Below are 22,056 nucleotides of genomic sequence, written 5' to 3'. Positions count from 1 at the left end.
AGAAGGTCGAGGCTCGAGTGAGTTCGAATTTGGAGCAACGTACTGGCCGTGACGTCCGCATCTCCCATTAACATTATCCGAGAAGAGTTCGGTGGAAAAAGCAGAATCGTTGCTACAGCCTTATCGCGTGAATGTTAATGTTGAACCGAGGTTGTGCGAGGTGCTTGCGCTTGCGACATTCGGGCGAACCGAGCCACAAACTTCACGGACGACTGTTACAGGGCATAACCTGCAAATATGGTATTGCAGCTGGGGTGGTGGATACCAGTCGGGAATTTAGAACGGACTCGTCTATCCCCGACAGCGATTCCGTACTCCCGTCACAGGTTCAGGTCGTGATAGCAGGCGCAGGGACAGTTGCAAACTCCGTAGCGTACCATCTTGTACAGAATGGATGGAACGATGTGCTCGTCCTGGAACAAGGCCGGTGCGTTCGATCAGACTTTTGGGTTTCGAGGCGATTAGGAGGGGAATGCAAAATAAATGGAGGCACTACTCCAGTCCCTTAAGTCCTAAAGAATGCATCAACTAGCCGTTGTTCGGCTGTTTCTTTTTTAGCATGAAAGAAGGAAAAATTATCCATTCCCCGTTTCCGGCATGCCCTCCCTTAATTTCTCTCCGACTGTGTCTTGTACACGTTCATTTGACACCACAACGGACACCCTTTCAATTTGTTGACATGCTAAGCTTGTCGTCTATTTCTTGTTTATTGATAGAAAAAACAAAGATCAAACAAGTACATTCAAATACTAAATTTATCAGGGTCGGCGGTGGAACTTCTCACTTTGGCTCTGGAACGCTTGGCTTGTTCAAGCCGATAGCTCATCGCAATATAATAATGTACAGCTTAAAATTATACCGACAATTGCACGAAATGGGATTTGACATCGGCATGAAAGAGTGTGGGAGTGTTAATCTTGCTCAAACTAAGGATAGAATGATTGCACTGAAGAGAAGAATAGCTTATAATGTTCCAACAGGCTTGCACTGTGAGGTGAGTTTCTGCGTTACACTTCACTGTTGCTGAGCTATCGATTAACAAATCTGTATGCTTAGCTTCTTGGCAAGGAAGAGCTAAAGAAGCTACATCCTTATTTACACGTTGATGATTTGGAAGGAGCCGTCTGGGTGCCTGAGGACGCTGTTGCAGATTCCAGTGCCATATGCCATGCCTTGGCAAAGCTTGCAAAACAGGGTGGAGTTCGCTACAAAGAGGATTGTCGTATTGAGGAAGTCTTCACTGAAAATGGGGCTGTCAAAAGTCTCACAACAGCACAAGGCAATATTGTTTGCGAATATTTCATAAACTGTGCAGGAATGGTAAGAATTTTAATGGAACACAATGATGCACCTTTTAGAACAGAAGTATTTTATTTATTTTTTTTTGTTTTATTTAATTTCGTTATCGTTCCTGTACCTAAATTTTGTGGCAGCAAGGAAATTGGCAATGCTTTTGTGCTGCAGCTTGGTATGCAGAGAAATTTATCAATACTTGCCTGTTAAAATCTAGTAATCAAATAATATGTCTCATTGTCAGTGGGCGAGAGAGTTGGGCTTGCGGTGTAATCCTCCTGTGAGAATTCCTGCATATCCAGCAGAACATTTTTACGCAGTCACCCCATCTTTGGTGCCAGAATTAAGTTCCCATCTGCCATGCGTACGAGACTTTGACTCACATTCGTATGCTCGTCAATGGCAAGGTAATGAAAATCGTACAAATTATACCAACTATTTGTGAAGAATACGTGTAAAAGCTAGATAAATCGAATTTAGAAAAAGAAATGTCTAATTATTTCCATCAGTCTATTAATTCATACAGAGCTGCAGATATTATACTTTCTATGGTTTTCAAAACCTGTAGTTCTGATCAAGTACGTAATGTTTGCGTGGAGTTTATTTATTTTTCAAGCTTCGATTTTCATTTATAATATAACGGTTAACAGCAATCACTTTTTTTTAATACCTTTTCAATATTTTTTTTAAACTACTTTTTGCAAGATTCAATGAATTCATTACTAATATTCAACTGCTTGAGGTCATCATAGGCCGGATTTATGCTTCTTAGCCAACGATCATCGTGTTATTTTGTAAGTAGGTGGTCTAATGGTTGGCTGGTTTGAACGAGAAGCAAAACCAGCCTTTGGCAAGGAAGGAAAGGTTCCTGTTAAGGACTGGCATCGCCATTTAAAGGATGACCCGCAACACTGGAGACCACTCTGGGAAAGAGCAAAGCACCGTTTGCCTATATTGAGAGAAATGGGAGACCCTACGATTTACAACTCTCCCGACAACTTTACTCCAGACGGCCGTTGGATTCTTGGAGAAAGTCCAGAGGTGAAAAATTATTTCGTCGCTGTTGGTATGAGTGGAAATCCATTGCAGGGTAAGCAATTTACGCAAAAAACCAAAATCCTAACAAAGCAATAAAAAAATTTGCACATTGAGCGAAAACCAATTAAACATTCATTTTTTTTTCTTGAAGGTGCTGGAGGTATTGGAAAAGCGGTTGCTGAATGGATGATGAAAGGCGAACCTGCCCAAGAGTTACTTCCATTTAATGTACAAAGATTCTTGGATTTGCATAACAACAAGCAGTACCTGCAACAAAGAATTAAAGAAGTAGTTGGTCGCCACTATGCCATATTATATCCGCACCAGTGCGAGTACAAGTATGCTCGGAAGTTACGCTGCTCACCTTTATACTCAGTGTTAGAAGAACAGGGTGCAGTATTTGGCATAAAGATGGCGTATGAAAGACCCCTTTACTTTGATTCAACTTATCGAAGTAAGCAATTCGATCGACCACAAAACCTAAGCGTTGCTCATTTTCATCCAACTTTTACAAAGAGACTCAGTACTCTAGTCGCACATCACAATTCACTGTGTTTCTCTGTTGTGTTAAAATTTTTTTGCTGTAACACTTTACGGATGATGGCAAATTAATTTTCAGCTTTTCCCCAATTTAGTGTTGACATTCAAAGGGTTCTTCATCCACATTCCGTTAACTTTTAATCTTAAGACAGGATGCTTAAGATTGTATTGCTTGTTCTAATTCGGGAGGATTTCGTTCAATTTCATTTAAATGCATCGAGATGATGCTTGAATGATATGGAATCACACTGTTTTTAAGGATGGTAAAATTGGTTAAATGCCAATTTGATGTTTATTTATGTTTTCAGGAGGTAATAAAAAACCTGAAATGCCTCCGGGCAGTTTCTACAAACCAAAATTCTTTGATTTCATGAAAGAAGAATTTCACGCTTGTCGTGAAGGTGTCGGAATAATCGACATGAGCTCGTTTTCTAAAATCGAAATTAAGGTAAGAGTCAAGTTGTGAAAATGCTGTTCGATAGGGTAATATTTCATCTGTAAAATCTTAAACGATTGAATGGTGAGATTATTGAAAGTAACGCAGGCGATTGAATAGGTAAAAGTCAATGAATAACATCGACCATTTTCTTTATTAGTCAACGCATGCCGACACAAGGCGTAGGGCTTATGGTTCATTTGTTGACGATGGGGTATGATATATCTAGCACTTAATTTTTATAAAGGCATTAATATCAGCTTACTCGTAACTTCAATTAACATTGTATAGATGTAAATACACAAATTGTAGCTTCAGTGAAAAGATCAGGCTCCTGCACATATGTATTTTTGAAATACTACGCAAAATGTTGTGTCGTCAAACCTACCGTAGGTCTACAACTATAGAGAGAGTAAATAGTTCGCTGTGGTTGGTTCTGGGGTTTCAGAATATCACCGTCTATGCTTGTATGTTGATGATTCATAATTATATCTAGACCACAAACCTGCCAATCGGTCTCATGCTTTGGATGATAATATATATGCCTGTTTGATAGAATTCTGAAGACTAGAATTGGCCATGCAACACATGAATAATATGCTTCAACTACCTTTGTATAAAGTATTCTCAACGGATTTAAAGTATTTATACATACTGTTTGTGTGTACGCTATTCACAGTTTATGCTGTATGCAATTAAAATGGTTACTAAAAAATTCTTACTCTAGCTATAGACTAATAAAATAAAAATATGGGTATTATGCACATGTCCTTTAACTAAAAGTTTGGCTATAAATGTTGGAAGGTACCTGTATCTTGGATCGTTGGCTCTAATAGTATGTTTGAAATGTAACAGTCAAGTCGCTCCGAAGTTGTCAACTATCTGCAGCAGTTATGCTCGAATGATGCAAACATACCTGTAGGCACCATAGCTCATACAGGAATGCAAAATGAGAGGGGCGGCTACGAAAATGATTGTATGCTAGTACGCCAGATGGATAACAGTTTTTTCATGGTTTCCCCCACATCGCAACAAACACGCATCTATCAATGGATGTCCAGGTAAGACCTGTAGATGTCATGCTACGAATAAATATATTTCAAAGATTTTTCCAAACATTTATCTTTCACCGATTATCAATCAGGGTGACTAAAATATTTGACTATTAATCCAAACGCCTATAATTTTCTAGATCTTATGTTTTTCTATTCCTCACAAATATAACGTTTTGATGATAAGAATATTTATTTCAATTGCCCACAGACATTTACCTGCTGATCGTTCTGTGGGTTTAAATGACGTCACTTCCAAATATACCGTAATCAATATTGTCGGTCCAAAAGCAACTGAATTACTCTCAGAGTTATCCAATTCTGACATCAACCTCTCTCCATTTACGCACAAGGTAACGTCAACGTGCCAACCATTTTTTCCAGATCCACAGATCAATGCTGCGCAATTCATGTGATAAAGATCTGATATTTTCCAATCTTCTTGCAGAAGGTAAACGTTGGGTATGCGTCTGATGTGATGGTGATGGCATTTACGCATACAGGAGAGCCTGGCTATTGCCTGTACATCCCGTCCGAATATGCCTTGCATGTGTATGCGAGATTGATGGCGACTGGGAAAGACTACGGAGTCCGCAATGTGGGAGTACTAACACAACGTTTCATGCGAATAGAAAGATTTATTCCATTCTGGGCTGAAGAACTGAGCCCGCATGTAACTCCTTACGAAGCTGGAAACGGATACAGCGTTAAATTAGACGTGAGTTGTACCGCAGAGTTTGTTTTCGAACTGTTGTAACTTTAAAATTTTATCGAGTGCGAATCGATATCTATATTTTTTTTTCAAAACAGAAGGAATACTTTATCGGCAAATATGCGCTTCAGCATCAAAAAGAACAAGGAGTGAGAAAACGATTGGTACTTTTTGTCTTGGGTGGTCAGCTTGATCCAAATAAAGATGTTTGGCCATGGGGTGGCGAACCTCTATATCGTGACGATAGATACGTAGGAACAGTCACATCGGCAGGGTATGATTTTCATCTTCATATAGTGAAATATGTATACACGTATTGTTATAGCATACAGGAATGTGTTTACTAGGGATAAGAGTGAAATCCACAATGTCTCAACATTGCAAATAGTGATTAACAAAATATCTGAATTAAAACAGGTATGGATTTGCAACCGATAAACTTATTTGCCTGGGTTTTATCGGGTTACCTGGTCACAGGCACGAATGCGATGATCGAGGTCCAATAACAACAGAGTTCATAATGGATCCAAATGCTAGGTATGAAGTCGATATCGCAGGACGAAGATTCCCTGCTAAGCCACATGTGCATCCATTGTCTGCGCCAGCTCTCAACAAAGTAAACAAAAAGTACACACCCACACCAGTTCTCACATGTGGAAGCGACATTTTGCTTTAAAGACCACGTATACAATAAGTCTGGCAACTATTTCTTGGAGGATAGAATTTCTATTGAGTGCGTTTAGTTATGGGTGGTAATCCCGTGCTTGTACGTATAAGCCGAAAAGAATATTTACGTGTGAGTTTATCTGTGTAATCTATATATTGTTATTAATGCATACGCAACTGTTGTAACGCAAATCCCAGGCTAAAGTCTGAATTCAGTATTTTGAAGGGGATTTTTCTCGACCGTGAGAGATATATGGAGGAAGTTTTCTGGGTGTCAAAAGAAAAACGGTCAAAAAGAAGAAAAATATGTGAATTAATGTTTCGGCCCTAATGAGGAAAGCTGGATAATCATAGCTTTGTTAAATTATCAGTAGATGAGAATATTTTTTCAACATACATGAAAAGAACAAGGCAACGTTTAAATTATATGAAATGTCATTTGTAAATAGTATTTATTTCTCCAGCTGTCAATAAAAAGTTGTAAGCTGATAGAGCGACTGGCTCGCTTAATCGATGTTAATTATGATATTCAATGTATTTTATTTAATAAACATTTTCACATCACATGACACGTATATATAGCAGCTTTACTTTCGTATCTATGCAGTGTCAGGTTTTAGCTGAATAAGCTTATACACTTATCATTTTGAGGAAACTTCATAAAGCTGAACAACTCGATTTTTTCAAACATCACTGGAAATATTCTTTTCACAGATATTCTGAATTCATATTAAAACATCACTTCAATAAAATTCCCTGAATTTCGTTCATATCTTGTAGCGTAATCCTCTGTCTATATATGAACAGTAGCGAAAAAGCTATGGGTTATTCCATGCCAACTCGACCAATAATTTTTCCTCACCATTTTTTACTTGCTTCTGGATTCTTTATACAATTCTCCGATCTCAAAAAAGCTCTCCAGAATTTTTTCGAATTTTTTGCCTGATTTCAACCAGTTTCAAAAATAACATTGAGATTTTTAAAATCTGCCAATTGTTAGACAGGTTTGCTTAATCATAAAAAATTCTCGGTTGTAGGACGAAATGTGTATAAATACTGGAGTGGTTTTTTGTCATTCTAGAATCGTATAAAAAATCCTGCAGCAAATAAAAAATGGCGAGGGAAAATCATAGGTCGAGTTGACATGGAATGCTCCCTATACATTCCTTTGTCAATGTACCGTTAACTGCTATTTATATTCGAACTTAATATTAGAAGCTTATATTGTACAAAGTTTGCCGGATAGTCCTGGTCTCTTATTGTTAGCTGTTTGTTCACCACACAATACATCTTGTCCTTTTGTTTTTTGTGAAGTCTTACGTTGTTCGTTTACGGTCCGTGATTATCAAGAGTCAGTCGTAAAGAGAAAAATGACAGAAGCCATTTGCCTGTTACTTTATTCATAGAAATTTTTTTTATTATTTTGAACAATCGATATCTCAACGAATTGTGCCAATTAAGCTTACCTAAACTTAGTTAGATTACTTGCTGTTAGTAATGGATTGAGTTTTACGTGTATAAAGAATATGTATAAGGCAATTTATAATTAAGAGTTATAATAATTCATTAGTTTATGAAGCATTAACCCTATGTACAGAAACGCTACAAACCTTAGAACTTGAATGGTTAAATTTATAATCTTTCTCCTGTTTTAATTTTTTTATATTATGATAATTTTATAATGGCGTTTTGGGCTCACCCGCACGCAACACCTTTCTCCTCGTTTCCAGTTGAAAGCTATCTGGTTGAAAAAAAATTAATTACTCGAGGTAACATTTACTATTTGTGTCATGCTTTAGTAGAACTCATTCGATTTGGCTACTTTCTTTATTACCAATTAACAATGACAGAGCCAAGTAAAATAGAATTACACGTCAGAATTTAGACGGATGTAGGGGTGTAGAATATACTCATCTTCGACTCACTAATTTCCTACACCACCCAGAATAATAATTCTTACTTTATCCAGAGCACTTCTTGTTATACGAAGCATTTATTTCCTCCAATAATTTTTTCTCACCATTTTTGTGTCCTACTTTGTGTACACAGTATGGTCCTAATTTCTTTACGAGGCCCACGCTTCCAATTCCTTTAGATCGTCGTCGACTTCTTCGGCTTTGGCTTCTGGAAAAAATAAAGAGGTATCATCAGAAATTGAGAAAACAAACACTTTTAACAATGCTCGTACCGTCTGTATAGACAGTCACATATTGGTTGGAAATATTTTTTGGATTCTTCACTCAGCGTTTGGATGAGTGCCAGACTTTGTTCTAGGCTAAGGAAAATCGTACTTGAACGAGCTTTGGCAGGAGCAGCAGGCACTGATGTAGCAGGAACGGCTGGTAGTTCGGTAGGAGTTCCAATTCCGCCGACTCCAAGCAGTTCTTTGTCCAATTCCTCTTGTTCGAGTTCCTCGAGTTCCTTTGCCAATTCGTCTTCATCCACATCTTGGCCAAAGGCAACCGGGTTTGAGATTGCGTCGGAAATTTCACGTGCAACATCTTGTTGCTCCGCTATGTCATCCATCATGTCGTGAACTTGGTCAACATCCCTGAAATCAAGAGTTTTATCTCAGACTTACAATTGTGACTGAATTTGGCTTACAAAAGCCTATTAAAGCTGAACGAATGTTTTGCCCAGAATTACAGGATACTTATCCTAAAATTTTGGATGGACAATTTTTAAACGCTATCTTCCAGTCTAAAAAGCAAACCCACAGGGTTTTAACAATACTCAAGTGTAACCTGAAGGCCTTAGGAATACTTCAACTGAACTAATGTCGGTATCGCAGAGCAGAGGAGAAAATGAATGGTAATACAGGTTTCAATAAAATGACTAAAAAAATTGAGCTAGTTAAGATCCAGGTAGAATAAGCAATGTCCTAAAGCTATATGATCGGCGTGACTAACATGTGTTGGTGGGCAGCCTTTAGAGCAGCCGCGGCACTGTTCATGGTGGTTAGAACCGCTGTGTTGGTATTAGCACCCTCCAGCGCCTCTCTCTGCATTTCAATTGTCGACAACGTTCCATCAATTTGCAGCAATTGTTTCTCATAGCGCTTCTTTCTCTTCAGTGCCTGAATCGCAGCTAAAAATTGATTTAGACAGTTACAACTTATAGACAAATTGTAAGTAAGAAAACAGCTTCGCCGCTCGTCAGGGTTGACCTTCATAGTCAATACAATCTACATTTGGTACATTGTTAATAACGGTAAAAACAAGTTTCAGTTGTTTATAAAAATGTCGCTGATAGAACGCTTTTGCATCGGTTTTAAAACCTTAATTAACTCTGATTACTGGCAGTTGACAGTGTTATAATGACAGCTGATGTGTCGTGGAAAAATTTCAAGGTTGCTTCCAATCCTACGGGGACAAGTAATTCGGCCGTATTGGGTACCTCGTTTGTTCGCAGTTCCGTTCTTTCTGGCCGTTTGTTTTTCAATGTCGATCTTCTTCTCGAGGAAATCTTGTTTTTTCATTAGCATTTCTTCGGTCTCCCTGAGTTTCTGGATCGCCTCGGCCGTTGAAGGAGCAGTGGGCTCCTTCTTACCGCCAAACACTTTGCTAAAAAAGCTCATTTTTCCAACCTCTAGTTAGCAGAAGCTAGTTCTTCTCAATATTTTATACGATTTAAACCAATCCAACACGAAGAGTCACTTTAATTTCCACGACGGATCAGTCACCGTGCCCCTGATGTCCCGAACACACGATCGCCATGATCCCCTCTACCTGCGTCATGACTCATCGCACGCATCACGTCAATGCATGTCCAAATTACAAGTCTATGAAGTCCAATGTCTCTAATAAATGGCAAATCTTCATCCAATCGGCTGCTTTTCAAATTTCTTTAGCAATCGTTGCATGTGTCCCATGAGCTATCATCGCAAGGGTAAATTTGGGGATTCTGTAAGGCAGTATTCTTCATTCTCTACCATATCTGTAAGACATACGCGTACGTATGTTTTTGACAACAGCAATAGACAATAGATTGGTATCATCCAATGGGATAACAGAGAAGATATCAGAGTTTTCGCGACATATGAAAGAGAGTCAGCTCTGGGAAATTTTGGTGAGTTGTTGAATAAAGGAGGAAATTGGGTCAAGTATTCGTCGGTAATTTGCGTATATTTGCAGTGATTGTCGGTAAGCGAAGACGATGCTCGGGACATTTTCTATAACTTCATGCTGCAATCGCATGTGGCGCTCTGCGCTGCTGTTCAATTTTTATAACAAACAAATGCTCACATGGTCGGTTCTCTAGTAGCTAACTTAACACGGCTCGGTCGTTTGAAATTTCGACTCTCCTAAAATCGTGTTCAAGAATTCGTTTAGGCGATAAAATTTCTGAACTGGGTTACTCAACAATCATGTTTAAAAAATTTAAATTTGTTTGGTAACAAATTTCGTCAGTGACTTTGGCAGAAATGTAAAATTTAATCAGTGATTCCAAAATAAATATATGTATTAATTTCGATATCGAGTCTAGTCACATGGCTTCAAATTACCATTTATTTTTAGGATTATTTCAGAATTGTTAATTCAGCAACAACGTTTTAGATAGTTCGGTATGGTCATTTGACCAACGTCTCTTTAGACCGGTTTATTTCAGAGCGATTTGAAAACAAAAAACTGGCGTATTCAATACAAAATTTTTGTGACACAGCATTAACCCGTATATCGCAATGTTTGTAGAATATATCAAGATGAACGGTGTTTCCAAATATTGACTGAAGAGACAAAGCTTTTTCGCTAAATTTGTTCAACTCAATTCTACGAGCAATTTATAAAAGTTCATTCGTTTCCGGCTGCGCAGTTTCAGTGCGCGATGAAGACTCGCGCATGCGCAGTTCAGCGTTCGCGACAAAGCGAAAGCCCTTGGATCACGGATGCGCGTTGATCATTTCAGTGGCGTTGATCGAGTGTGTAACGTTACGTTATTTGTTTATTAACTTTGGAGGAAGACGCCAAGTTTTCATTCTATTTCAATGGTGCGCCCTGACACGGTGAAGAGTGAAAAATTGAATGCGGCATAAATCAGGTGAGTCGTTAACCCTATTTATTGAGAATTTTCTGAATCCTCAAAGGCTGCCTAACCTAACTTAACTTGTGTCACTTATATGTGACCTCAAATCTCTCCAACCGCGCGTCCGTATATCTTTCTCGTATCACTTCGTCTCTCGCTTATTAGGCGCTGGTCCTCTCGCTCAATTTACTCGCTCCCTTCTCTCACTATGGAATTTAATATTGGTCAAGTATTCGCCAAGTGAGTTACAAAAAAATAATGAGAAAAACAACTTGAAGGTATCCGACCACCAAGCGTTATCAGGAATAGCATAACCTCATGATTAAAACGTTGACTCGTGGTATTTATTTAGTCGCGATTAGGGGAAACGAATTCGACCATTTTCATGTTGGGTAGTAATTTTATCGAGCTCTAAGATCAATAGGTCAATTTCATGTACTTCTGACGATCAAATATAATTTGAAACAAGGTTGGTTTGTTAGCCAACGTCAGTAACACTGCACGTTAAAAATTTTGGACAACAATGGTCACAAAATGTTGTCAATCGTCTAGAGTTACTCACATCTTTCAAATTATCGTTACTAATTTTCATTTCCATCGTGCCAGTTTACACAAATCTGAAATTTCTTATTCTAACGGCATCCCAAAAAACAAGATCTATTTTCGAACGTATCAGGACAGTGTAAACCCTTGAATAATGAGAGAAGTTGGTATAAGTTGCACGGTGGACGTTGATGATGTTAAAGAATGTTTTTCTACGCGAAAGAAATATTTTGAAATTTATATATAAGGAACGATAATGTCAGATAAGTATCGATTTTTCAAATCCACATTTTGTATAATTCTTGTTACAGGAATACTGATTCAGATATTGGATCAAGAATCAAGGCACGCCTTAATCAAGTTGCGCAATAGTTGTGCGCTGCTAAAGTAATATCCCAGCAAGAAAAAAAAAAAGGCTGGAACGCTACACCGGTGAGTTCTCCCACAAAATATTGCTTGGTAGCATCGCGGACAGTCAAAGCCAACTAACCATGTCTGTACAAAGTGTGGCTTTGGCGTCTCTCACGGCAACATACACTGACTCGGAGGGTGAGGACGGGGGAGGGGACGATCTACAGGAGAGTAACATCCCGCAGGGGACTACTGCCCCGCAAAATGTCCAATTTGGTCAGCCCCAGGGTTTCACCAGTCCCAAATCTGGCCGATCTGCCTCCAATAGCCCCGTCGGGTCGAATAGCAAGTCAAATGCAAACTTGCCCAACGCTCCCACCTTAGTTACGGATGTAACGTCCAAAGTCCAGAGATTAGTTTCATATTTTGATGACACGATAGTCTCGGATGACGAGGGTACTGCGGCGGTAAACGCCGGGGGGCAGCTCTTTGAAAATGGGAGATCCCCCTTGGCTTCCACCATGCAGTCTCCCTCGCATCAGGGAGATATGATTTCAGATGGCGAGACAGACCTTTTCGGAGTGACGATACCGCCGGAACCACAGGGACAGTGCCCTGTTGAGTTGCAGGAAAAGATAACTAAACTGTTCAGAAAGATGGAAGGCAGCGGTCTTGATATGAACAAAGTCATACAACAGAGAAAAGATTTTCGGAATCCCTCTATTTACGAAAAACTTATTCAATTTTGTAGCATCAATGAATTAGGTACCAATTACCCGCCAGAACGATTCGATCCTTTCAAATGGGGCAAAGATTCGTACTATGAGGAACTCGCCAAGGTGCAAAAAGCAGAAATGGACAAACTTGAGAAAATGAGGAAGGAGAAAACGAAAATTGAAATTGTATCCGGCACCGCTAAGAGGCCGGCAAATTCTTCCGTTACTGCCGAGGACGACGCCAAGAAGAGAAAAAGCAAATGGGATCAAGTGGCGACCGGAGCTCCAACATCCGTCAAGCCCACCGTATTGTTGTCTCAACCTACCTTAACGACGCTCACGTCTTCGGCGACGGGGACAAAAGCAACGATAATATCCGCGTTTGGTTCACTACCAAAGAAAAGACTGTAACATAACGCGTAAACAAATGAACCTACTTAAGAATTATAATATGTTTCGTAGCCTTGATCCCTATTTTACATTTTGCATATCCTATACGCGTCTGTCTCTATTAACGTTCGATTCGCGTTGATCTCGCTCATTCCCTTTTCCCTCTTGATGCATTTCTTATTTTTTACAAGAGCCTTCCTCCTCCTCCTTCTCCCTCTCTCGTCTATTTCACGCATATACGTATGTTCGAGTTATTTATTCTTGTTGAAATACGATTCATTATTTTCCTTGTAAATAGTAGGACTTACTTAGGTCGACGTTTGAAACTTACTTTGATATTTCCTACAGACAGACGTGTATTATGTTACATCTAAAAAAAAAATACGCATAATCTCAGCAACACATGTATTACTCAACGGCGAACGAGACGAGTCAAACATACATAATTATTTGGCATAATAGTGGCATAAATTTTTTTTACATGTGGGTCATCCGTTGTCACTTCAACAAAATAGCCCTGTAAAATTTTCCCCCTATACGATTTACCTTCTTGGACTCACTTTGTCGATAGTAGTTTATTTTTCGAATCTATCCCGAAATACCGTTCGCTCAATAAATTATTTTCTAGCAGGTCTATTATTCACATTCTGAGTTGGCGCAAAGTTATCAATGTGTTGAGAGAAATTGATTCGTTTAACAGACAAAATTCCCATGTAATTAACATAAATAGTGTAACTATTTTTTAATTAATGTAATATGCAATACGTTAGGGCCATATGTAATATAAGCAGAGGGGATCAGCGTAAAAAATAGACGAAATCGTTGTAAAATTCAGAGGATCATTTGAAAATGCATTCTTAAAACGCTTCAAACTGGAAATTTGACGTTATCGACATGTGCTAGTTTATGATTCACGGGATTACTTACTTTTTACTCAATGCATTCCTTCAAATGCTGTTTTGTTTCTATCGAGAATTCTGTGAATCATAATCTAGTATGAATAAGGTTGATTAGAATAAAGAAAGAAAGAAAGAAAGAAAATTATATTGATAAGTTTAATTCTAACTTGAAATTGTTACGTATTGAAGGTGTAAGTTAATGCTGTCGTTACCGTATAGTGAAAAACTGAAACATAGCTGTGGCAATTACGCCGCTCTTTATCTCTTCCTTTCTTCTATTTAATTCTGGTTTTTCATGATATTAGCGGCGCAAAACACGTTGTACAGAATCTTATACACTTAGAATCATTACTGTATCTATAACTGACGATAGCCTGATGAACTTTGAAAATTTGAACAATAACTAACACTTAGACTTATCTATGCACTATTCGAAATATAGTTCATACAAACCGAAATATTCATATTTAATACGATAATTTAAAAACATTGACCGAAATTTCAAAGTTTAAGTGTAACAATAAACCAAACAAGTACATATTTAAGATTGTTTCTCATTTTTTTTTTTTTTTTTTTGTATTATGTATAGATTTTTTAAATTATAACGTTAATTACCCGACAGAGAGAAAGCAACAAACAGAAATAAAAAATTATTGTGTACATATAAAATATTTTTCAACAATAACTACAACAATAATAATAATAACGATTATCTCAAAGCAATCAATGGTTAGTAATTTTTCTGAAAGCTATTACCTATACCTCTAGGTATAATACCAGAAATGCATTAATTTAAATAATTTATTGTATACGTGGGGCATTACATGACATCTCGATCAAGATTCTACGTCGATGTCTCAGATTGGTTTTATAATTTTTCGGAATATTTTGAGATTTTAGAAAATGGGGGGTTTTTTTTTTACATCCTTTTAAATCATACGACAAATCGACGCTGGGTCGAAAAATTCTGAAGAAAATTGCAATCGAGTTTTTCTACGTGTACTTTAATAAAAAAAATTATAAAGCCAATCTGAGACATCGACGTAAAATCTTGATCGTATATTACACGGCAGGCGATGCGACTGTAATTAGTTTCTGCGATGATTTTTCAACTGGCTTCGCCTTATGTAACCGTTCAACATTTGTCTTACTATTGCGCTGCTCACCATGGGCTTAGCTTTGCTGAGGTCTTGAACCTTGTAAATCCACTTTAAGTGCTGCGTAAGCAGATTCTGGTCTGTAAAAGAAGAAACCAAGTGAGATTAGTGTAGGCGGCGACTAATGACGGTCGGATTAACGAGGATGAAGTTAGTCGCGTTACCGTGACTAAAAATTCATGCTTAGGAGAAATCGTTACTTCGCACCTTTGGGATCGTTTGAAATTTGGTAAACCGTGACGAACAAATCGTACTCAAATTTTGATAAACCAACTTCTTGAAAGCCGTTCAGAAATTGGAGAGTAACGATTTTTTCCCTGATGTTTCATTTACCTTAATGTTGCTAACTTCAGCCTCGTTCGGATTATCGTAACTGTTATTAATATTGAAATTTAGGGTGGCAAAGAATACTAAGAAGACTTTGAGACCAAAAATCTTACGCACGTATATCCTCGTCGACTTCCATGAACCCCTTTTTAAGCATTTCCACCGTCACCTCGCTCGTTTTATCGTGTATATTTATACTGTGCAAAATCCCCTTGCCGAATTCCGTTATTTCCTGCTTCGTTTGACGGGCTAATTCTCTGGCAAAATCACCGCGCTCCCATCCTTCCTCGGTCTGTATACGATTCGATAAAAGGAAAGCTCACATGAATTGATGGTACGACGATGCGAGTTTTTATTTTTTTTTTTTAGATAGTAGGACTAATGTCTACCAAAACCTCGCAGTTACAGATTTTTTGGAACATTATTACTCTTACGGTAAAACATATACTGAGAAAAAAAGTTCTGCCCATGTTATTTCGATAAGAAACTTGGATCACAAAGCGGACTATCTTAAAGTTGAGGTGAAAATCTGATAAAAATTAGGCAATTGTTTTTTAATTATTTGAAGTTGATTTGGGGACCTTAATGTCCGTTGTAGGAGTTTCTTCCATCAATTTTCACGTACTTGAGCGAATAACTTTGCCACGTCAAATGCCTCGGTCGAAGGATCTATTCCGAGCTGTTTCCCCGCCGCGTAAACTATGTTCTCGATGTCTCGATTACTTTTCTGGGGGTACATGACGTCCATTACGTCCATCAAGTCCTGAGCGAGCAGCGCGTTCTGAAAATGAATGGCAGGGTTCTTTCCTTCGTTACATCGAAACTTCGAAAACACTTGAAAAGATGTGCAAGAACAGTTGCGTATTTCGGATCAATTTCGTGATAAACTGTTGGATTAATCTCTCGACGATGTAGAACCAACATCTATACGATCATTAAAAATTTATCACGAAGTAACGGACTGTTGCAAAGTGGCATCACCCAAGATGTTGAATTTAGTAACGTTATCGTAATGAAACATTTGGAAAAAATCACTATTTTTTTATTTTCGCAATGATTTTTAAGGAACTAAAATATGAGTATGTTTTTTTTCATCACGGTTTACTGAATTTCAAAAAATTTCAAAATCGCGAAATAACGGTTCTTCCTCATCATGAATCGTTACGGTAACGATGAGGTAAATTCAACATGATCGGAATCCGACCATCGAGTTGCCGTTTTTTGTAGCGTGGCCACACACCTGGAATCGTCAGGGAATACTTAATTTTATAACGGGAAAAACTGAAAATATCACTTTTCCATCAATGGAATAATTAGAAATGATTTTTTGAGGTAACAAGCTCATTTTTCTTTCGTCGAGAAAACAAATTGGCTCAAACTGCCATTTTTTTTTTTTTTTTTTTTTTTACATCATCACATGTTTCTTCAATTCGAATTGAATTTGAACCGAATACAGAGTTACCAAGCTGAACGATTTCGGTTTTAGTAAGTTACTAGAACTGGAAAAACTGTAAATGTGATGTAATGTTTTCCCCAAATCTTTTTGGCCACCCTGTTTTTTTACGCCCGACGAAAATCTTACTATTTTCTTATCCTCCATCCGCATCTCCATCATCCTTTTTAGGAGAACGAACTCCTTCCTCGGGGCGTGATAAGCCTCTTCGACGACGTTGCCCCAAAGTATGTTCCAAAACAGTCCGATCTGGTCGTCGTATACGAGCCGTTGGCAGGCGTAGTATAGATTATAGATCCACTCGTACCTGAGCAGCGAAATGTGATACCTCTCTGAGAAGTACTTGAGCACGTATTCGCCCATCGGTGTCCCCATGTCCGAAGCCATCCTGCTCTTCCAGATGTCGTTTATCAGGATGCTCACTTCCCTCCGTCCCAATTTACGGTTCTTCATCTTACCCTTGTACCGGAGAAACACCGGAACCGATGGGTCGGTCCCTTGACCTACAAAGTAGTCGTTCTCGGCGCTCGCCACTCCGCACAACTCCGATAAAAGAATGGTCAATCGATCCTCGCTTGATTTCTTGGCCGTTATGTCCCTCCAGCGTTGAACTCCGCCCTGAATGAACTGTCCGCATCTAGATTGTCACACGGTGTTTGTATTAGAACTTTCACGTCGTCATCTGTTGCGTAAAACGAGAGAACCGCGACCAGAAGTGCCTCGGTTTTCACGCAAGGTCTGATAAACGGGGATTACCGATTGATAGAAGGACCAGAATATCGGATTTTCATGTCATGCGAAAAAAAAGTCCAAGCACGGAAAATCGAAAGTATTGAAAGTCGAAGTACGGAAAGACGAAATATAGAAAGGTCAAAATGTAGAACGGCAAAATCTAGCATCTGTACACGATTTTGTATTATCGAGACGAATTCTGACGATTCTAGAGTTGGGCATTCTATGGTGCGAGATTTGTATTGTTTTACTTCACCGTACTTTGGATTTCAGCACTTTTAGATTCTATAAATTAAGTTTCCGCTGCTTTAAAAATTCGATATTGTGACCCTCGACTTATTGATCTTTCTATATTTTTACATCCACCCTTGATAAACAGGGCAAGATTGATGTTGGGAATTTGGAAAGTTTCGAAAGCGCCTAATTCCGAATTATTTCGTGTCGAAACTCGATGTAAGGAAATCAAACCTTGAAGAAACAACGAAGTTTCGAATGGTCGGAAACTCAACGGTTTAAAGTTCTGGAATGCAAAATTACGAAAGTTCAAGTTACGATGGAGCAAAATTCCGAAAAGTAAAGTTTCGATAGAGTGAAATTCCCAATATTAAAATGTACTAAGACAGCGTAGTTTACCCAACGAATTGGTGTAAAAAATCAAAATGACCAGGTTTCCGAACGTAAAAATATCGAAAATCCAAAACAAAGGAAGATCAAAGTGGTGAAATTTCACCAAGCCAGAAATTCATCGAACTGAAAATCTTTGATCATTCGTAATTTTGGTGTTTCAGATTAAAAAAATGTTTTCACTTTCGCACTTTCGGAACCTTGAGCGTCGGGTTTCGGACCATTCGAAACATCGATGTTTCGTCAAAGTCTGACTTCTTTGCTTCAATTTTCACCATCAAATAATTCGGAATTTGGCGTTTTCGTAACTTTTTAAATTCGGAATCTCAACCCCGTCTTCGATGAACTCTACACGCAATACAACTACTGATAAATCGGCCCTGTTTCATCGTTTCACGGCCGTATATCACGTAATTAGACCTCTGACCGAGTGACTGAGTGAATCTATAATTGTAACTTCGTATTCAGCTTGCGCGTCGACTGTACCTATGCACTTATGTATTTTGCATGGATGCGAATTGATCAGGTACATATGTATGGATATTCTTCCGTCTACCTACTTGGACCAATCCGGCCTCGGGGTGTTTGTGTGTGCCAATATTTTGCAGCGGTCTCTTAGGCTGTTCTTTTGCTCTCGAACCACTTCAAAGTTCACTGAAATGATTTCAGAATAACGTATCAGACGTGGTTGAAAATCTCTTGAAACGAAGATCTGACTAAACATATGTTTAAAAAAGTGCTTCTGAAGCTAATCCAGTTACGCCTGACGAAAGAAAATCCAGCGATACAGGATGATACGTATTTCAAAACACTGAAATTTACTTGTAAACACCTCTGTATGTTAACAACGTTAGAAAAGTCATAGTATTATTGCACCATGGTTCGCATGGAGAAATCCATGTTGTTTGCCTCATTCTGATGTTCCTTTATTAGCTTCTAGTCGAACTTTTTAAATATAGCTTTATTTTTTTTAAATATTTATTCAAGAATATTACGATCCCTTCGCATTAATTTTCGTACGCTTAGAAAATCGAATAGCTTTCCGCGGCGAATGCCAAGTCAAAGTTTAAAATTCCCTATTATAACGATCTTGGAATGTTGGAAAACCTGGAAATGTCATGGAATTCAGGGTCCGTTAGGGAAAGTCAGGGAATCGTATACTATATTTTTTTTCCATACAAATACATCCAAAAATTCTTTTAAGCTTTAGATAAATTATAGATCGAAAAATACGTATATTTTTATCATTTTTTTCTGGAAAACCTGGAAGAGTCTTGGGAATTTCGTGACGGAGATTCAGTGACCATCCCGAGCGATAGTTAAAATCGGTCAGTTTCGAATCTACCTAACGAAATGAATAAAACTAATTTTCGTGCTTTCTTACCCTTGAGCGCTTCGTGCTCTTTGGAAAGAGCTTCGAACTCCTGCGAGAGGTTTCGATATTCCCTTTCGAAAGCCTGGTGCCTGTTCTCCAGCCGTTCTAGTTCCCATTTTGGGACAACTTCGCGGAAGGTGTCCTCGAGCTCGGCGATCTTCCGATGAGCAGTGCTGAGGTCCTTCCTCGCTCGTTCCAAGCAAATGTTCATCAAAACGGGATCTTCGAGGAGCCGTCGACTTTGCGCCGCCTGTCGTCTCACCATCTTCGTTTCTTCAACAATCAAAAACGAACGAATCTCTCATTGTCAGCAATGGCCTTACCGCACCTTTGCCACACCTTCACCCCTTCAAATCCCTACCTTTCGCGCCTCCCGAAGACGGCTCAATATTTTGCCTCCTTTGGTTCACGATCCTCCTGATCTCCCTCTCCTCGCAGTCGAGCAACTCATGCCTCAAGCAGTTTATCTTCCCGTTACTCTCTTCGAGGTTCGCTCTAAGTTTCGCAACGGTTTCCGTCAAGCAGGACTTTTCCCTCATCAATGCCCCAACTTTCCCCGTCCCCGTTCGCTCGATCGTGTCGATTTTTTTCTCCACCGTTTTCTTGAACGTCTCTAATTTCGACGATACTATTTCCATCAGCTTCATCCTATCGTCTCTGACCTCGATGCACTTGTCGTAGGTCGACTTTATCCTGGACAAAAGGGGCTTGAAAGTTCTTATTTTAGTCAAAAGTACCTCGAACGCTGATTTGTAAATCGCCAATTCAGCGTCCAACTTTTTCTGGTCGCAAAGAAGATGGTCGCAGCTGACTTCACGGCATTCTGACCTCTTCTCACTGGCAATCCGGTTCACTTCCTTTTCTACAAAGTGCTCCAACTTCGCTATAAAGACGGGCTTGTCACGCGACGATACGTTTGCGAAAACTTTCCTTCCGCATGAATTCTTCATTCTGATCCTGCAGTGCCTGCATCCTGGTATCATCGAAGATTTCGGTGGTTTCAGTATCTTGTGCTGTATCTTTGCACCCTCGAGTCTAGCCAGAACTTCGTTCAGACGTACCTGACGATGCACGGATTTTACATGGAATAAATTTGGAAACATTTCTCGAGTATTCCGATTTTTAGAGATATTTGACGCGCTTGCGGACGGCGAAAATAACGCCACTGAACGGTCACTGTTATACCAGGTATACGGAAACGAAAGCTGTTGAAACAAGTGGAACCTGATATCGGAGTTTTTTTTATCTTTATACGCAACGATGCCGCGTGAATTGCCGATAAGCTTTTCGTATTGTTGTCATGGGAATTCAAGCTCATGAGCTACTTCCTGCACTCGCGTTTAATGGATTATACGAAATCAGGAGGTGGAAAAAGGCGGTTTTTCACGGATTGCTCGTGAAGAGACATTTCAATTTATTAAGATGAAAATTTACATACACGTTGGGGAAACGTTGGACCTTATTCTGATATTTTTTATTTTTATAAATAATGATATTTAAAGCTGTTATAACCGATCTCCGAGAGCATCTCTAAAAAAGGCGTCTTGCGGTGAACAAGATATCTCTGGACTGGATCATCCGTAATTAACTGGTCTTTAATCGCAGGGATAAGCAGAATATTAACAAAACACGGCGGGCTTAAAAAAAAAGAAAAATTATGGAAAATAGATCGTCGATGAGATTGTAATTATTTGGATTTTATGCCAGCGTTGAATTGAACTTGAAAATTATACGACTCTCGATTCGGAGGTTTCCGCATTCCAGGGTGCTTTTGTCTGCCTCTTTTCTCATCAGCGTTCATCTAATTGGTTCGTGGGTGTATAATTTCTGGCACTGAAGCCAGAAAGTCTTCATAAACTCAGACTTTCAGTAAAACAAAAAAACACAAAGAAAATGTACTCATAGCGGATAAATGAATGACCTCAAAGTAGTTGCAGTGTAACATACTTTGATAATTTTCTATGATCGATTCGCTACGTAATCAAATTTTTAACGCCTGTCAGAAAGACATACTTGACCCAAATACTTGTAGAATTATCGGTACGAGGGGTGTGACTGAGGCCACTATGAACCGCATCGTCTTAGTTCATGATTGTCATAGTGTCAGGAAATTAGATTGGCAAAAATAGAAAACCTAGCAGTGGTAAGATATTGATATTGAATAACTTGTAGTTTAATTAACTGGCACTGAATCTGGTGGACGAGAAAAATTAACTTAACTACCGGCTTCTATATAAGACTGAAACCTATCGGTCGGTGAAATATGATCTTTGTAACACGAGCATCTCCACGACGAGAAGTGATACCGTTCATGTAATTCAATTAGTACTAATTCCAATTGACGTGAGTCACTTTGAATGATTGGAATCAAGCTACACCGCTAAAAACGAATGCACATGTTGGTTTCAATTAATCCTCGTAGTTCACTTATAGAAACTTGCAAATTATTCAATGGTTTACGAATGGATATATTTATTTTCATTGTATTTATGTTCTCACGATCAACACACGCGTGATCGATATTGAAAGTTCTTTATTTATTTTCGTAGTACACGCTCCTGTTTGTTAGGGATTACAAACGAGCGTATTTCACAAAAAACGGGGGATCTTCGTTTTAGTAAAGCTACGATAGTGAAATTGTAGCGATTAAGCATCGGCTGTTTACTGCATTTCTATAACAATTCTAGAGTCGAAAAATAACAGTTTTTTCATTGTTGTTGCAATTTTTGA

The 22,056-nt window shown here is 38.7% G+C and overlaps 4 protein-coding genes across 12 annotated transcripts; 2 read left to right on the top strand and 2 right to left on the bottom strand.

Annotated features, from left to right (window-relative positions):
- The first annotated feature begins 21 nt into the window (after positions 1-21).
- Positions 22-6,634, top strand: LOC124183706 (pyruvate dehydrogenase phosphatase regulatory subunit, mitochondrial-like). 5 transcript variants are annotated; one of them, XM_046572594.1, is made up of 14 exons: positions 22-150; positions 222-427; positions 763-994; positions 1,057-1,320; positions 1,538-1,700; positions 2,093-2,383; positions 2,483-2,785; positions 3,180-3,319; positions 3,468-3,521; positions 4,163-4,368; positions 4,571-4,712; positions 4,808-5,077; positions 5,170-5,345; positions 5,489-6,634. In XM_046572594.1, exons 3-14 carry the CDS (start codon positions 839-841, stop codon positions 5,745-5,747), a joined length of 2,424 nt encoding a protein of 807 aa, XP_046428550.1. In that variant the 5' UTR covers positions 22-150; positions 222-427; positions 763-838; the 3' UTR covers positions 5,748-6,634. The 5 variants fall into 5 exon arrangements, with proteins under 5 accessions (XP_046428550.1, XP_046428521.1, XP_046428513.1 ...); XM_046572565.1 differs by having other exon boundaries at positions 132-427; positions 2,096-2,383; XM_046572557.1 differs by having other exon boundaries at positions 132-427.
- On the bottom strand, positions 6,173-9,661 carry LOC124183780 (charged multivesicular body protein 4b). 2 transcript variants are annotated; one of them, XM_046572762.1, is made up of 5 exons: positions 9,134-9,661; positions 8,647-8,824; positions 8,029-8,288; positions 7,758-7,861; positions 6,173-7,474 (listed from the first exon to the last, which is right to left on the bottom strand). In XM_046572762.1, exons 1-4 carry the CDS (start codon positions 9,312-9,314, stop codon positions 7,803-7,805), a joined length of 678 nt encoding a protein of 225 aa, XP_046428718.1. In that variant the 5' UTR covers positions 9,315-9,661; the 3' UTR covers positions 6,173-7,474; positions 7,758-7,802. The 2 variants fall into 2 exon arrangements, with proteins under 2 accessions (XP_046428718.1, XP_046428708.1); XM_046572752.1 differs by having other exon boundaries at positions 6,173-7,478; positions 9,134-9,660.
- Positions 9,662-10,615: 954 nt separating this feature from the next.
- LOC124183759 (SAP30-binding protein) lies at positions 10,616-13,210 on the top strand. Of its 2 annotated transcripts, XR_006871043.1 has the most exons (3): positions 10,616-10,774; positions 11,614-11,734; positions 11,808-11,948. XR_006871043.1 is itself a non-coding variant. In XM_046572711.1 (2 exons), the coding sequence occupies exon 2, from the start codon at positions 11,794-11,796 to the stop codon at positions 12,778-12,780; it is 987 nt and encodes a 328-aa protein (XP_046428667.1). In that variant the 5' UTR covers positions 10,616-10,774; positions 11,614-11,793; the 3' UTR covers positions 12,781-13,210. The 2 variants fall into 2 exon arrangements, 1 of the variants encoding a protein (XP_046428667.1); XM_046572711.1 differs by having other exon boundaries at positions 11,614-13,210.
- Positions 13,211-14,237: 1,027 nt separating this feature from the next.
- On the bottom strand, positions 14,238-21,695 carry LOC124183744 (translin-associated factor X-interacting protein 1-like). 3 transcript variants are annotated; one of them, XM_046572688.1, is made up of 7 exons: positions 19,688-21,695; positions 19,336-19,599; positions 18,512-18,605; positions 16,725-17,232; positions 15,768-15,923; positions 15,256-15,434; positions 14,238-14,895 (listed from the first exon to the last, which is right to left on the bottom strand). In XM_046572688.1, the coding sequence occupies exons 1-7, from the start codon at positions 20,427-20,429 to the stop codon at positions 14,832-14,834; spliced, it is 2,007 nt and encodes a 668-aa protein (XP_046428644.1). In that variant the 5' UTR covers positions 20,430-21,695; the 3' UTR covers positions 14,238-14,831. The 3 variants fall into 3 exon arrangements, with proteins under 3 accessions (XP_046428644.1, XP_046428636.1, XP_046428655.1); XM_046572680.1 differs by having other exon boundaries at positions 15,260-15,434; XM_046572699.1 differs by lacking the exon at positions 14,238-14,895 and having other exon boundaries at positions 15,296-15,434; positions 15,724-15,923.
- Between the last annotated feature and the right edge of the window lie 361 nt (positions 21,696-22,056).

Source organism: Neodiprion fabricii, chromosome 1 (assembly GCF_021155785.1).
Source record: "Neodiprion fabricii isolate iyNeoFabr1 chromosome 1, iyNeoFabr1.1, whole genome shotgun sequence".
Taxonomy (NCBI): domain Eukaryota; kingdom Metazoa; phylum Arthropoda; class Insecta; order Hymenoptera; family Diprionidae; genus Neodiprion; species Neodiprion fabricii.
Note: the sequence above shows the minus strand (reverse complement) of the source record. Positions and strands in the feature narration are given on the sequence as shown.